This window comes from Lytechinus variegatus, chromosome 6 (assembly GCF_018143015.1).
Source record: "Lytechinus variegatus isolate NC3 chromosome 6, Lvar_3.0, whole genome shotgun sequence".
Lineage (NCBI taxonomy): Eukaryota > Metazoa > Echinodermata > Echinoidea > Temnopleuroida > Toxopneustidae > Lytechinus > Lytechinus variegatus.
Window position 1 is genome coordinate 25,873,178 of NC_054745.1, and position 13,754 is coordinate 25,886,931.

At 38.5% G+C, this 13,754-nt stretch overlaps 1 protein-coding gene across 2 annotated transcripts in view; it reads left to right on the top strand.

Annotated features, from left to right (window-relative positions):
• The window catches only part of LOC121417269 (LIM domain-containing protein 2-like), a 56,338-nt gene that overhangs the window by 17,220 nt on the left and 25,364 nt on the right, over positions 1 to 13,754 (top strand). For both annotated transcript variants that reach the window (XM_041610910.1, XM_041610911.1), the window contains exon 2: positions 6,127 to 6,401. In XM_041610910.1, the coding sequence (XP_041466844.1) occupies positions 6,127 to 6,401 (275 nt within the window). The remainder of the gene's footprint in view (positions 1 to 6,126; positions 6,402 to 13,754) is intronic.

Consider the following 13,754-nt stretch of genomic DNA (forward strand, 5'->3'; position numbering starts at 1 on the left):
AAATAAACAATATATTGTTATTCTCATATTGGCCTTGCTATATTTTCATGAAAATGTTGCGGACTTGCGACGAGTGTACTATCCTGATTTCTGAGGAATGATGGGATAGGACGAGGAGGAAATCCACGTTGACTGGAAACGTGCATGGGTATCTTTAATCATTCATGGGGACACACAGAGCTATCATAAAGATGCAGTCTGGAAGTAGTCTACTGCTCAAAACTTTCATTCGAGTTAAAGGTGTCTGAATGCGCAGCCTACAACGACTTTTATATTGAAGGCCCTCTCGCTCTGGAAATCAAAACGGCAAGTTTTGCACGTGCTAGTCTTGAGTGGAGACCCACTTGCTGATCAAAGTTTCAATCAGGGTCTGTGCCTGGAGACTAGTCTCGAAGGTCTGAAGAAGGAATGCTGATGGTTGGTGATGACTCATGACATGTACAGAGGATGATGGTGCGTCATGACGACTCATCCTCATTCATCTTCTAATCATGTGATGCGGACCAACATACCTTAATCGTCAGAGGCTCGATCTTATCAATGATGCAGAAGATAAAGTCCTTTCCAAAATGTGTTCATTCTCTGTAGTAATTCCTCCGCCCCCCCCCCATGACGATTCATTATCATTCATCTTCTAATCATGTGATGTGGACCAACATACCTATATCATCATAAGCTTGATCTTCGCAGTGATACAGAAAAGGAACCTTCTTCCCGAATTTGTTCATTCTCTGTACCCCCCTCCATTGCCCCCCCCCCTTCCCATGACAACTAATCATCAGTTATCTTCTAAACATGTGATGCAGACCATCATACCTATATCAACATACCTATATCGTCATAAGCTCGATCTTCACAATGATACAGAAAAGGAACCTTCTTTCTGAATTTGTTCATTCTCCGTACCCCCCTCCCCATGACGACTAATCATCAGTTTTCTTCTAAACATGCGATGCGGACCAGCATACCTTAATTGTCATAGGCTGGATCTTATCAATGATGCAGAAGATAAAGTCCTTTCCAAAATGTGTTCATTCTCTGTAGTAATTCCTCCGCCCCCCCCCCCATGACGATTCATTATTCATCTTCTAATCATGTGATGCGGACCAACATACCTATATCGTCATAAGCTTGATCTTCGCAGTGATACAGAAAAGGAACCATCCCAAATTTGTTCATTCTCTGTACCCCCCTCCATTGCCCCCCCCCCTTCTCATGACGACTAATCATCAGTTATTTTCTAAACATGTGATGCGGACCAACATACCTATATTGTCATAATAATAATAATTGGCATTATATAGCGCTTTATCAATCTACGACTGTTCAAAGCGCTTCACAATTATTATTACCCGGTCACTGGATTCATAGCATTCCAAGCAGCCTGTTGGGCGCAAACTTGCTAAACCAACCACAATGATGGTTGTTTCCTACCGGTACCCAATTAGCACCTGGGTGAGAGTGGCAAAGTGTCGATTGACGCCTTGCCAAAGGGCGCTAGGCCATGGTGGGATTCGAACACACGACCCTCTGATTACAAGCTCGATAAGCTCGATCTAAACACCGATAGAGAAAAAAACCTTTCACTGAAATTTGTTCATCATTCTCCGTACCCCACCTCCATTGCCCCCCCCCCTCTCAATGACGACTCATTATCATTCATCTTCTAAACATGTGATGCAGACCATCATACCTATATCATCAGAGGCTCGATCATATCAATGATGAATTTGTTCATTCTCTGTACCCCCCCCTCCCCATGACGACTAATCATCAGTCATCTTCTAAACATGTGATGCAGATCATCATACCTATATCGTCAGAGGCTCGATCGTATCAATGATACAAAAAAGAACTTTCTTTCCATGAATTTGTTCATTCTCTGTACCCCCCTCCCCATTACGACTAATCATCATTCATCTTCTAATCATGTAATGCATGCGGACCAACATACCTTAATCATCAGAGGCTCGATCTTATCAATGATACAAAAGAAAAAAAGTCTTTTCCAAAATGTGTTCATTCTCTAAATCTTCTTCCACCCCCACCCCCTCCCCCATGACGATTCATTATCATTCATCTCCTAATCATGTGATGCGGACCAACATACCTATATCGTCATAAGCTCGATCTTCAGTGATACAGAAAAAGGAACCTTCTTTCCGAATTCGTTCATTCCCCTTACCCCCTTCCATTGCCCCCCCCTCCCCATGACGAATAATCATTTATCTTCTAATCATGTGATGCGGACCAACATACCTACAAGTATATCGTCAGAGGCTCGATCTTATCAATGATACAGAAGAAGAAGTTCTTTCCAAAAATGTGTGCATTCTCTGTACCTTCCTCTCTCTTCTACCTTGAACTTGCCAAAAGTCCAACATCATCAAAGGTCAATGGATTGTGGCAATTCAATCCTTGAATTTGTACATTCTCTGAACCCCCTACTCCCCCCCCTCCGAGACTCACTCTTATCTTCTTAAATCCTGTGATGTATACCAACATACTTAGTTACATTATGAGGCTGTTCTCACTACGTTCCTAAAACTAGTTTACTGGAAACTAGTTTAGTGGAAACTAGTTTAACGCGTAGTGAGAACGGTCAAAGCGGTCTTGGAAGCGATCTTCCAAACCAGTTTGGAAAACCACCTCGCGATGTAGTTTTCAAGATCGCTTTGCCTCGTTAAACTGGTTTTAGCGTAAGTGAGGACACAACCGTTCTTCGGGAAGCGATCTTCGCACATTTTGAGCACGCTACTCCACACGACAGGTGTAGAATGCCTATGCTGCGGTTTCGAATTTCGCGCGAAACGTGTCACCCCACTGAGAGCGCTTTACGTGAAGTGATTTTGAAAACCACTTTCGTGTGATCAAGTGGGAACGCTAGCAAAGCGATCTTCCAAAGTGGTTTCCTGAATCGGCTTCCAGTAAACTAGTTTTAGAAAGCGTAATGAGAACGGCCTCGACGAGATGGTCACTCTTAAGTCTTAACAATGATAAAAAAAATCAGAATTTGTCCATTCTCTTTACCTTTACCTCCAAGACGACTCCATCTTATCCTCTGCTAATCATGTGATGCATATCAACATAGTGAACATTCATCTTAATTTGCTTTTGAAAGTGATACAGTAAAATTAAAATCACCCTTTCCGGATTGGTCATTTTCTGTGTGCCCTCCCCCACAGGTTGATATTCATAACATCATTGACATTAAATCGAGCCAACCGATTCTCATTTTTAAAAACTTTGATATAGCTAATTGACAAAGTCTACATGTATATGATTATCCATCTAACTGAATCTATTGAGGGTAACTACTGAATTTCATTTTCCCAAATTTGGGTACAAATATTACCAACTTTGGAACTATATTTTGTCTGGCGGAAGGATTAGGACTATTCCTCCTTTTCAGGTGATAAATTTGATCTCTCAGGAGTTTCTTCATAAATGCCGATTTATTTTTTAAATGAGCTGGTTGAGGGATCCTTTTCTGGTCAGATATGGATTGTCAGATGTATTTTCTATCTACTGATAGTCTGACCCCCAAATTTCATCCTTATTTTTAAGGATTTCAGTGCCAGATTAAAGATAAATGCCAGTTGTGGTAACGATTTCAAAATGAGTTCGTACAGAATCCAATGAAATGACCACCAAAGTGTCTGTTTGTATAAATAAAAAAATGTGTGCCAAAGGATTCTGGAAGAAATTGTGTAATTGCTGAGAAATCAGCAAAATAAGCACGGGATTCGAGTGAAGCATCGGGCGATAATAGTACACTGTCCCACGTGCGCTTATCTGTGTCGGTGATCTTTAGTGTGAACATTCTTCAGCGTAGATTTCAAGATTTCACAAAGTTCAGTTTATTTGACTGTAACAGATCTAGATCCTCGATGATATTGACAATTAAGCCGGGGTTTACTGACTTTCTCGTGAATTCACTGTTTACTGCAATTACTTTCATTTATCTTTAACACAGGAGTCTATGGGAAATGTTTTAGGCCCTTGAGTCCCGCAAGGACTGCTTATTATCTTATGTGATGCGGGTTGACATACAGAAATCATAAGATGCTTGCTCTCATTTCCTTAAAACTTTTGTTCATCCGCTGTATGCCACCCCCTCCCTATGACGACTCATGCTTTTATAATCTTCGAATCACGTGATGCGTACCATCATACCTACATCATACATTGTAAGAGATCAGTGTTTCCACTTTGGGGCGATTCCATACGTGTCGTACGGGACATTTTGACGACAATTTCAAGTTTCCTAGCCAGATGCTTGAGCAATAAAAATATTCTATTTTTTCAATGATAAAGCTATAGTGGGTAGTCATGTGAAAAAAACGAACAATAAACACACAAAAAAATGATTATGGGTAAATTATAGGTGAAAATATTGTGCGTCGTACGGGACGCATAAATGTCCTGTACGACACGCAACATTTTAAGCTCTCATTCACCTATGGACAACATATTTTTGTTGGTTGTCAGTTTTTTGCATGTCTCCCCAGTAGTACTATAATATTACCACGAAGCAAATTGAAGTGCTTCGTTTGTTTGGACAGCAGGCTAGAAAATGTTGTGAAAATGGCTGATTTTTCCTGAAAATCCCGGTCATTTTCAGGTCATTTTCGGGAGATGAAAAAATTGCAGGAGTTTCCCGGAAATCAGAAAATAACATTTAAACTAGTAAAACAACAATTAAACGTAGCAACTTTCAATGTTCATGTAATATTTAAGGAATTGTTTGCCTCATACGTGGCTCAAAATTTTCTTCTGAGTGCTCTGCATTTGCATTTTGTATTTTGGTTGCTTTTTTTAATAAGTGAATTAAACAAAAAAGGTTAATTTCCTAGATTTTGGTCACTTAGAATAAGTTTAGGTTTAGGCTCGATTTGTTAATTAATTTGAAATTCCAGGAAAGTCCAGGAACAGTTGTGGTAATGATCTCAAATAAAAAAGAGTTTGAACAGAAGGCAATGAGATTACCACCAAAGTGTTTGTATGTACAAATATAAAAAAATATGTGCCAATCAGCTATGGAAGAAAATGCGTAATTGCTTAAAAATGAGCACATAAGCATGGAATTCATCCAGTGTCGGGTATTTTTCAAAGCAGTATTAATGCACTTTCCCTGCATATGCTTTTCTGTGTTAGTAATCATCAAAATTATCGTTCTTGAGCTAAGATTTCATGTTTTTACAAAGATAAGTTAAATGAATGTACGAGATCTAGATGTATGATATTATTTTTCAATGCCTTGATGTACAAGACTTCCCCATGAAATAATTGCTTAACTACTGCCTACCTTTAATATAGAAAAGGAATTAAATAATACTCCAATTATTATTAACACACTCATCTCTCTCATCATATAAAAAAAAAAACTATAATATCCGCAAGCATCATGAATATATTCAGAAAAAGGTATTCAGTTATTAGTGTGTAAATTATTGAATAAAAGTAATTTTCATTTATGCACATATATCTCTCCTCGAATGTTATTTTGATTTTGATATAAATATGGGCATGTTGCTGTATGTCAATGTAACAGTGTATGAAGATTGTCAATTCCATTGCCGTGTATATAAACTTCATTTGTGATTGGCGTATAATATTTGATACAAATTGCAATTTTTATTTCATATATTTTACTCAGTTTAGCTCCATGGTTTATAGCCATCCTTCCATTTTTCAGAATGACACTCCATGCTATTATTCATGAAAGTATTATTGCAAGTATAAAATGAACATAACTCTTATTTATTTTTCTTCTAAATCTGTATTGGTTTGAATTCTGCTCTTGCTTCGTATACTGCTGACTACTGCTACTACTTCTACTACTACTACTACTTCTTCTTCTTCTCCTTCTACTACTACTACTACTACTACTACTACTACTACTACTACTACTTCTACTACTTCTACTACTACTACTACTACTACCACCACTTCTACCACTACTACTATTCCCATACTACTACTACCACGGAAGTACTATATTACCACCATTACTGCTGCTACTACTACTGGGCAATTCCATAAATTATGTACGTACTACTGCTTCTAGTATTTCTATTTTATCTTAGTAAATAATGTTCAATGTTATCATATTTGTTTTTGCAGAAAATGAGGGCTACCGTTCCGGTCTCACGCGGAGCAAATCCAACCGCCTCGATTCTTCCAAATTTTCAAAGTTTGAATCCTCTCCGAACTCCTCCACGAGCAGCGAGTCCTCGTCAGGGAGCAAACGGCACACGTTCACCGGCACGGGCCGCCTCAACATGTCCCGATTCTCGCAGTTTGAAAAGGGGTCGGATAGTTCCGACGGCGGATCGCAGCCGATCAAGAGAAATGCCGGAACTCGATCCAGGAGTCTCAAGTTTGGCTCCGGAGGAAGTGTAAGTACTCAATTTAATCAGTTGATTACTGAATTCTTTAATCCCTAATCTAGGCTTTTTACAGTGGTCACCCCATTCCAGTAAACAATGGGTTAATCAATATATTGCCACTTACGTCTACTCCCCCTTCCTCTACTATCCTTTTTCAGTGGCGTAATGAACCAAAAAATTTTGAGGGGGCCAGGGGGCCGTTTCATAAAGCTGTTCGTAAGTTAAGAGCGACTTTAAAGGACAAGTCCACCCCAACAAAAACTTGATTTGAATAAAAAGAGAAAAATTCAACAAGCACAACACTGAAAATTTCATCAAAATCGGATGTAAAATAAGAAAGTTATGGCATTTTAAAGTTTCGCTTATTTTCAACAAAATAGTTATATGAACGAGCCAGTTACATCCAAATGAGAGAGTTGATGACATCACTCACTCACTATTTCTTTTGTATTTTATTATATGAAATATGAAATATTTTGATTTTCTCGTCGTTGTCATGTAAAATGAAGTTTCATTCCTCCCTAAACACATGGAATTCCATTATTTTAACATTTTGTGCTTCAGGCAAGGATGTCCTAATTGTCAAATTCGTAAAAATTGAAATATTGTATAATTCAAACAATAAAAAACAAAAGAAATAGTGAGTGAGTGACATCATCGACTCTCATTTAGATGTAACTGGCTCGTTCATATAACTATTTTGTTGAAAATAAGCGAAACTTTGAAATGTCATAACTTTCTTATTTTACATCCGATTTTGATGAAATTTTCAGCATTGTGCTTGTCTGATTTTTCTCTATTGATTCAAATCAACATTTTTCTGAGGTGGACTTGACCTTTAAAGAACGACTGGTGAACCTTTCTTACATGCTAAACCATCGCCAATGAATACCATTTACCACCAAAAAGGATCACCATTTACCACCAGAAAGAATCACCGGTCATTCTTAAAGTTGCTCTTATCTTTGGAACAGCTTTATGAAACACCCACCAGATAGGGTGTTTCGGGCAAAATTTAAAACAAGTTGCAAGTGAGCAAAGCGAGGGAGTGAAAATTTCGAAATTTTTTTATTACATTTTCATTTCTTTCTCTCTACTACTAACTCAACGTACTCATTCTTTTTTCAAGTGTCAAATATTCACAGCAAATTATCAAAAAGAGATTTACCAAATACACAAAAAATAGTAATTAACCTTGACAAATCGAAGTCATTATCAAATATTGGTGTTGGTATTAGATCAGTTGGGTGTTCCCATTCAGAATTAAACCATATCAGAAGTAGACCAACTGCTTCTAGACCATGTGAATATTAATCAGTTAACTACTTGGTTTGCTTCTGCTTCACCTCCATGTCTAACCTCTTAAGTCTAATTAATAGTTTCCCAAACTTTTTGGAGTGTGAGAAATCGATCCACTTCTAATGGCTAGTTTGGTTTCATATCTACGATTTGACAAAATGAAGAAAGCCTCAAAGGCCTAACGATCTAGAAATTATACCATGTACAGACTTTTTAGTCCTCAATTGTCAAAATTGGAATGTAAAATCAGCATTTTTGCTTAGTATTAATATCCCATCACAACCCCCCCCCCTTAAATTTCAAGTTTATTTCTTTCTTTTTTATTTATTTTTTATTGCCTGGACTTTTGCTTGATCTAACCTCTTAGTTTGATTAATGATAAATACCAGTTGTGGTAATGATCTCAAAATGAGTTCAAACGGAGTCCAATACAATGACCACCCAAGTGTTTGTATGTATAGCTTCAACATTTGCCAGTTGGCTCTGGAAGAAAATGCGTAATTACTGAGAAATTAGCAAAATGAGCAAGGAATTCCAGAAAATGTCTGGCATTTTTTCAAACATTTAATACACTGTTCTACATATGCTTTTTGTATTGTTTATCGTCGGAATCATCGGTTTCCAGCTAAGATTTCATAAACAAGGTCGAGTGGTCCAGTGGTTAGCGAATTGGACTCATAATCGCAAGGTTGTGAGTTCGAATCCCAACTCTGCCATTGTCTCCACTTTGATAAAAAGGCCCGAGAGTGATATCTGTCGTCTATAATGTCAGCCACTATGACTGATTAACCTAGACGTAAAATGTTTCATAGGTAATTGGTTATATACCAGCTTGGCGTTTACCAGCAAAATGCTGTCCTGCCGAGTTCCTACGGGAGTTACCATAAACAGAACAAACAGAAACTTCACAGAGATGAATTGATTTCAATGTAGATCAATGATAATGTGGTTGTAATTAACCTTGATCTTATAGGCGCTCTCATGAAATAATTATTCATGCACCTCCTACTCTTACTATTTCTTTTTTCATCACAACCACCTCAAACTTCAGTTTAATATTTATTTATACCCCTTCTATAAACCCAATTATGCGGCTAATAGCAGCATGATTTGGTCGTAAAATCGGAGGAGGACCGGAGTTATCCGCCTTATTTTGATGCTGCAATTATCCGCATAATAGCGGCATCGAGACCAGATTTTGACTTTATAATAATGCGGATAATTGCCATGGTGCGGTCACAAGATCACCCTTTTCCAACACAACCACGTTGGAGGGGGCTTGTGCAGTTGTCATGACGATTATCTGCCTTTTTCAAGACGGGCGCCCGTAAAAATAGTGCGGATTATTTTTGGAGTTTGTGAACGCAATTTTTATTGAATTATCCGCATTACTCTTAGGCGGCTAATTGGAGGATGGGTTTATGAAAGGGGTATTATTTACTTATTGGGGGATGGGTATATAAAAATCAGCCCCTTTCAGGCTTAGAATTTTGACTACCCTTAGTCTGCAGACACAGACCCTGATTGAAACTGTGATTAACAAATAGGTCTCCAAGCAAAGACTAGCACATACAAACCTTGCTGTTTCAATTAGTGAAGGGGAGGGTCTTTAGTACACAAGACATTATAGGTTGCACATTCAGCATAGAAGACTAAACCTCACCTACCAGCAGCTGAAGGTAAATAGGAAAATATATTGACCTACTGGTAGGGCTATATGAAACATGAGGTAAAAAACACCAGGATATTGTGTAAGACACCATTCTCATACTTTCTGCAACTAATTTTACTGGAAATTGGTTCAGGAAACCAGTTTGGAAGATTGCTATGCTAGAGCGTTCCCATTTGATCAGCCGAAAGTGGTTTTCAAAACCACTTCATGTATATGTAAAGTGGTTTTGTTGCTATGGGAACACTCTCAGTGGGTGACATGTTTCGTGCAAAATTCGACACCGCAGAGTAGGCATTCTATGCACAGTGTGTGGAGTACGTAGCGCGCTCAAACTGTGCGAAGATCGCTTCCCGAAGAACGGTTGAGTCCTCACGCTAAAACCAGTTTAACGAGGTAAAGCGATCTTCAGAACTACTTCATTGGGTGGTTTTCTGAACCGGTTTGGAAGATCGCTTCCTTGACCATTCTCATTACACGTTAAACTTGTTTCCACTAAACTAGTTTTAGGACGGGAGTGAGAACAGTGTCTTATTTTAGGAGGACATCAGTGGCAGACCACCAGTCTTATTTGACACTAGTTAACTGTAATTATTTGTTTTCTCTTTAAAGGAGAATGAAACCATTGGAACAAGATAGCTTGTGTGAAAACAGAAAAATCAAAGAAACAGATCAACGAAAGTTTGAGAAAAATCTGACAAATAATGAGAAAGTTATGAGCATTTGAATATTGCGATCACTAATGCTATGGAGATAGCAAATTGGCAATGCAACAAAGATGTGTGATGTCACTTGTGAACAACTCTCCCCATTACTTTAGTATATATTTCACTTGAATTGCCTCTTTTATCACATCTATCCATAAATCATGTGTTCTTTCTACATGAGGGCATGTAATACATATTTTTTTAAGAATACATCATGGATAAAGAGTTTGTATCATCATAAGAAAAAGCAAAAAGAGACATTTTGAGGGTATTTTATAGTCCACCAAAGGGAAAGTTGTTCATCAGTGACATCACACATCCTTGTTGCATTGCCAATGGGAGGATCTCCATAGCATTAGTGATTGAAATATTCAAATGCTCATAACTTTCTCACTATTTGCCCGATTTTTCTCAAACTTTCTTTATTCTTATTCTTTGATTTTTCTGTTTCTACACAAGCCTATTTGTTCCAAAGGTTTCATTTCCCTTTAATGTTGGCAGAGCAGGCTCTTTAAAACAATTGTCTTCAAAAGAAAATCTACTTTTTTTATATACATTTTGATTAATGCCAACTTTCAAGTAATTAAACTTAGTCAATCGGTACTAGTACTCTATCATTGTTTACCAGCCTGGGTATTTAGTTATTTATATTTTCAATCATGAGGGTATTTAAGCACCCATTCATCAGTTTGTTGTGATGTGATGTAGTTAATTTATTCCATGGCTAACAGTTTGGTGTCATTTGTGGGAGCTAATCGAAAAGGAAATATTATTACTTGAGATATCCTGCCCGACTGCCCCTCGATCAAGGCTGATGCTGATAATGGAAGAGTCTGAACACTAGTCTATAATTCAGACCAAGATTTCCATTAGTCATATACTTTTTGACCTTAGGAAGAAAATATACAATTGTTATGTAGATAAATGTGTGTGACTGTAGAGTACCGAATTGATGGCATCAGTTGCCGTGGTGTCATGGCGGTCTGGTTCTAAAGAAATGAACCCGCCGAATGAAAGCGCGTGTTTCTCATAGGAGATAATGGCTGCTATCGGAATTGATCACTTGCAACCTATTTTTCAGACGAGCAAATGTGTACAGACGATTGTCAGTTGTGTCTCTGTTTTGAACCAGCCCGCCATGACACCATGGCTACTTACGTCACACTTAAGTACTCTATAGAGAAAAATATTTAACACCAAATCATATCATTGTGGAAATAGTTTGTTACGGAAACCAGCTTGTACTGAGGATATTTTCCCTACATTGTATGAAAACTGGGTCTGAATCGTGAGACTATGAACCAGGAAGTTGCAGGCAGTGAAAGTAAGTGGTTCACAATGCCCTTCTGTGTAAGGCAGTCCAGCTGTCATCCATACACACATGATATACTACACCAGCACACACACACATGCCTGGAACCTATATCTTAATTACATGGTAGTATAACCCATATCTCCTGTGACTAGTCTGACTTTGCAGACAGCGTTTCTATTCTAAGCACTCTGATTCAACAGCAAACGTTCAAATCTGCCTGGATGATAATCAATACGCACATAGTTTGCAGCATTTGAAATTAAATCTGCATATTCTTCAGATTTGTTGCTCGATTTGGGCGTTTCATCGAGAGTTGTGTCCGCATTTGTGATTCTTTCAGAAACAGGATAGTATTTTTTCCCTAGGGGATAGACTACACATGAGAAATCTCTTTTGTTACATGAGCTGGAGCTGAGTGTGTGAGCGCTGCATTGCTCTAGCAGACTACATCTGTACTACATCACAATTCATCGTGCTGCATTCGGCCAAATCAGCAGCCCATCGTCATTACAGACATCCAACAGCGCACAGACCACTGGACACTGTTCATCTCCTCCATCCACTTCTGCATCCGGACAATCATCGTCTTAAAACCCCTGACAGACGACCTACAACCTGGACACATGACCGACGACGTCCCGCGACAAACGCCCCACGTACACCCCCTGACCTGTGTGCGTTTCTACCTCGGATTTAAAGCCCCGACTTAAGCTCCATTTGACGGAATCGACAAATACACATCCAACCGATTCCCCTTTGAACAGTACTCTACTAGCAACTAGTTTACCTTGCCTTTTTCGCTTGCAATCGTCGTAAACGAACAGAAAAGCAACGATGTCGACGGAGACCGAGAAGAAGCCGCGATTCGTGAGTAGGACCGCTCCTGCAGGGAGTATATCGGATGATTCTGTGATTTCTTTTGATTTCATTTTAAGGCATTAGTTTGTCGATTGTTGGTGTTTGACATTTATTCAATAGAGAACAGTGCCTTGAGGCTTGAGCACTACAGAGTTGATACGTGCACCCTATATATGTTGCATTATTTTTTTTTAATTGCATGAAATCAGTTTGATGTCTCTTTCATTTCCTCCGTTTCATCAAAGTAAACAGAGAATGAGGTCAGACAGCTTGATCTAGATACATAAACTTGATATTTTTCATGTAGTACAGTATTAGCAAGACTCAGCCATCACAAGTAATCAAACTTTGGTCCCAGAATACTTCATTTTATGTCATGCTTTCCCATCATAAATACTGCCTCAAATATTTGATTTTCATGATAGTAGGAGATCGGGGCGGGTGAATAGTAGACACTGCACCGATTTTGGTAATTTTTATACCCATTTCGCACTACGCACGTACAGTAATATCTTTTTAAAGGATCGATACTAAAAATCAGGGACCCGTCTTACTAAGAGTCACGATCGATCCGATCAACCGTACGGAAATCCATCGATGTCATAATAAAAATCAATGAATGTATGAATTTACGGCATATCTAGAAATATTTAGAGCAAACATGCATTTTAGGGGTTGATGTTGCTAGCTTTCCGAAGTTATGACTGATTGGATCAATCGCAACTTCTTGTAAGACGGGGCCCTGGGGTGTATACCCCATGAAATGGTCACCAGGGCCTCATCTCTCATAGAGTCGCGATTGATCCGATCAATCGCAACTATGGATGGCCACCAACATCATCATCTATTATGCATGTTTGTTCAAAATATTTTGTAGCTATGATGTGTATTCATGCATTGATTGTTTTCTTGAAAATTCACTGCGCTTCTCTTTGCATGCAAAGGACTTTGTGCAAATTTTTTAGTAGAAAAAAGATTTTGACACTGATGGATTTCCATAGTTACGATTGAATTTGCTTAAGTTGAAATTGATTTTATCATTTGTAACTTTTCAACTTGAATTTGCAATTGATCGCAATTCGCAAGGTCTTAACCCCCCCCCATTCGCTTTACAAAAGAAAGAAAGTGATGGGAGAATCAGGGACGTGCCTTCATGGTTGAATAGTCCACTTTTCACAAAGAAACTTCCTAGTAGGTGTATGTTTAATGTAAATATACAGGAAATCCTTTGCAACAAGGCAAAACAAATTGTGATTTTAGCCCTTATAGCTTATAGGGCCTCATTTTAGTGCTATCTTATAACATGCCTTTGTAGCTAGGCAATGGGTAAACCTGGGGTGATTTGTTGTACAGGTCTGTATAACTATAAGTAAATAACTACACAACAATTCTTATCTCTTCTCTCCTTGATCTTGTTCAGCGTTCAGGGCTAATTAAGGATTAGGACTACAGATTAAAGGGCCGTCTGCACCAGCCCGAGTTTTCAAATTAGCGTGCTATTTCTGATCCAGCAA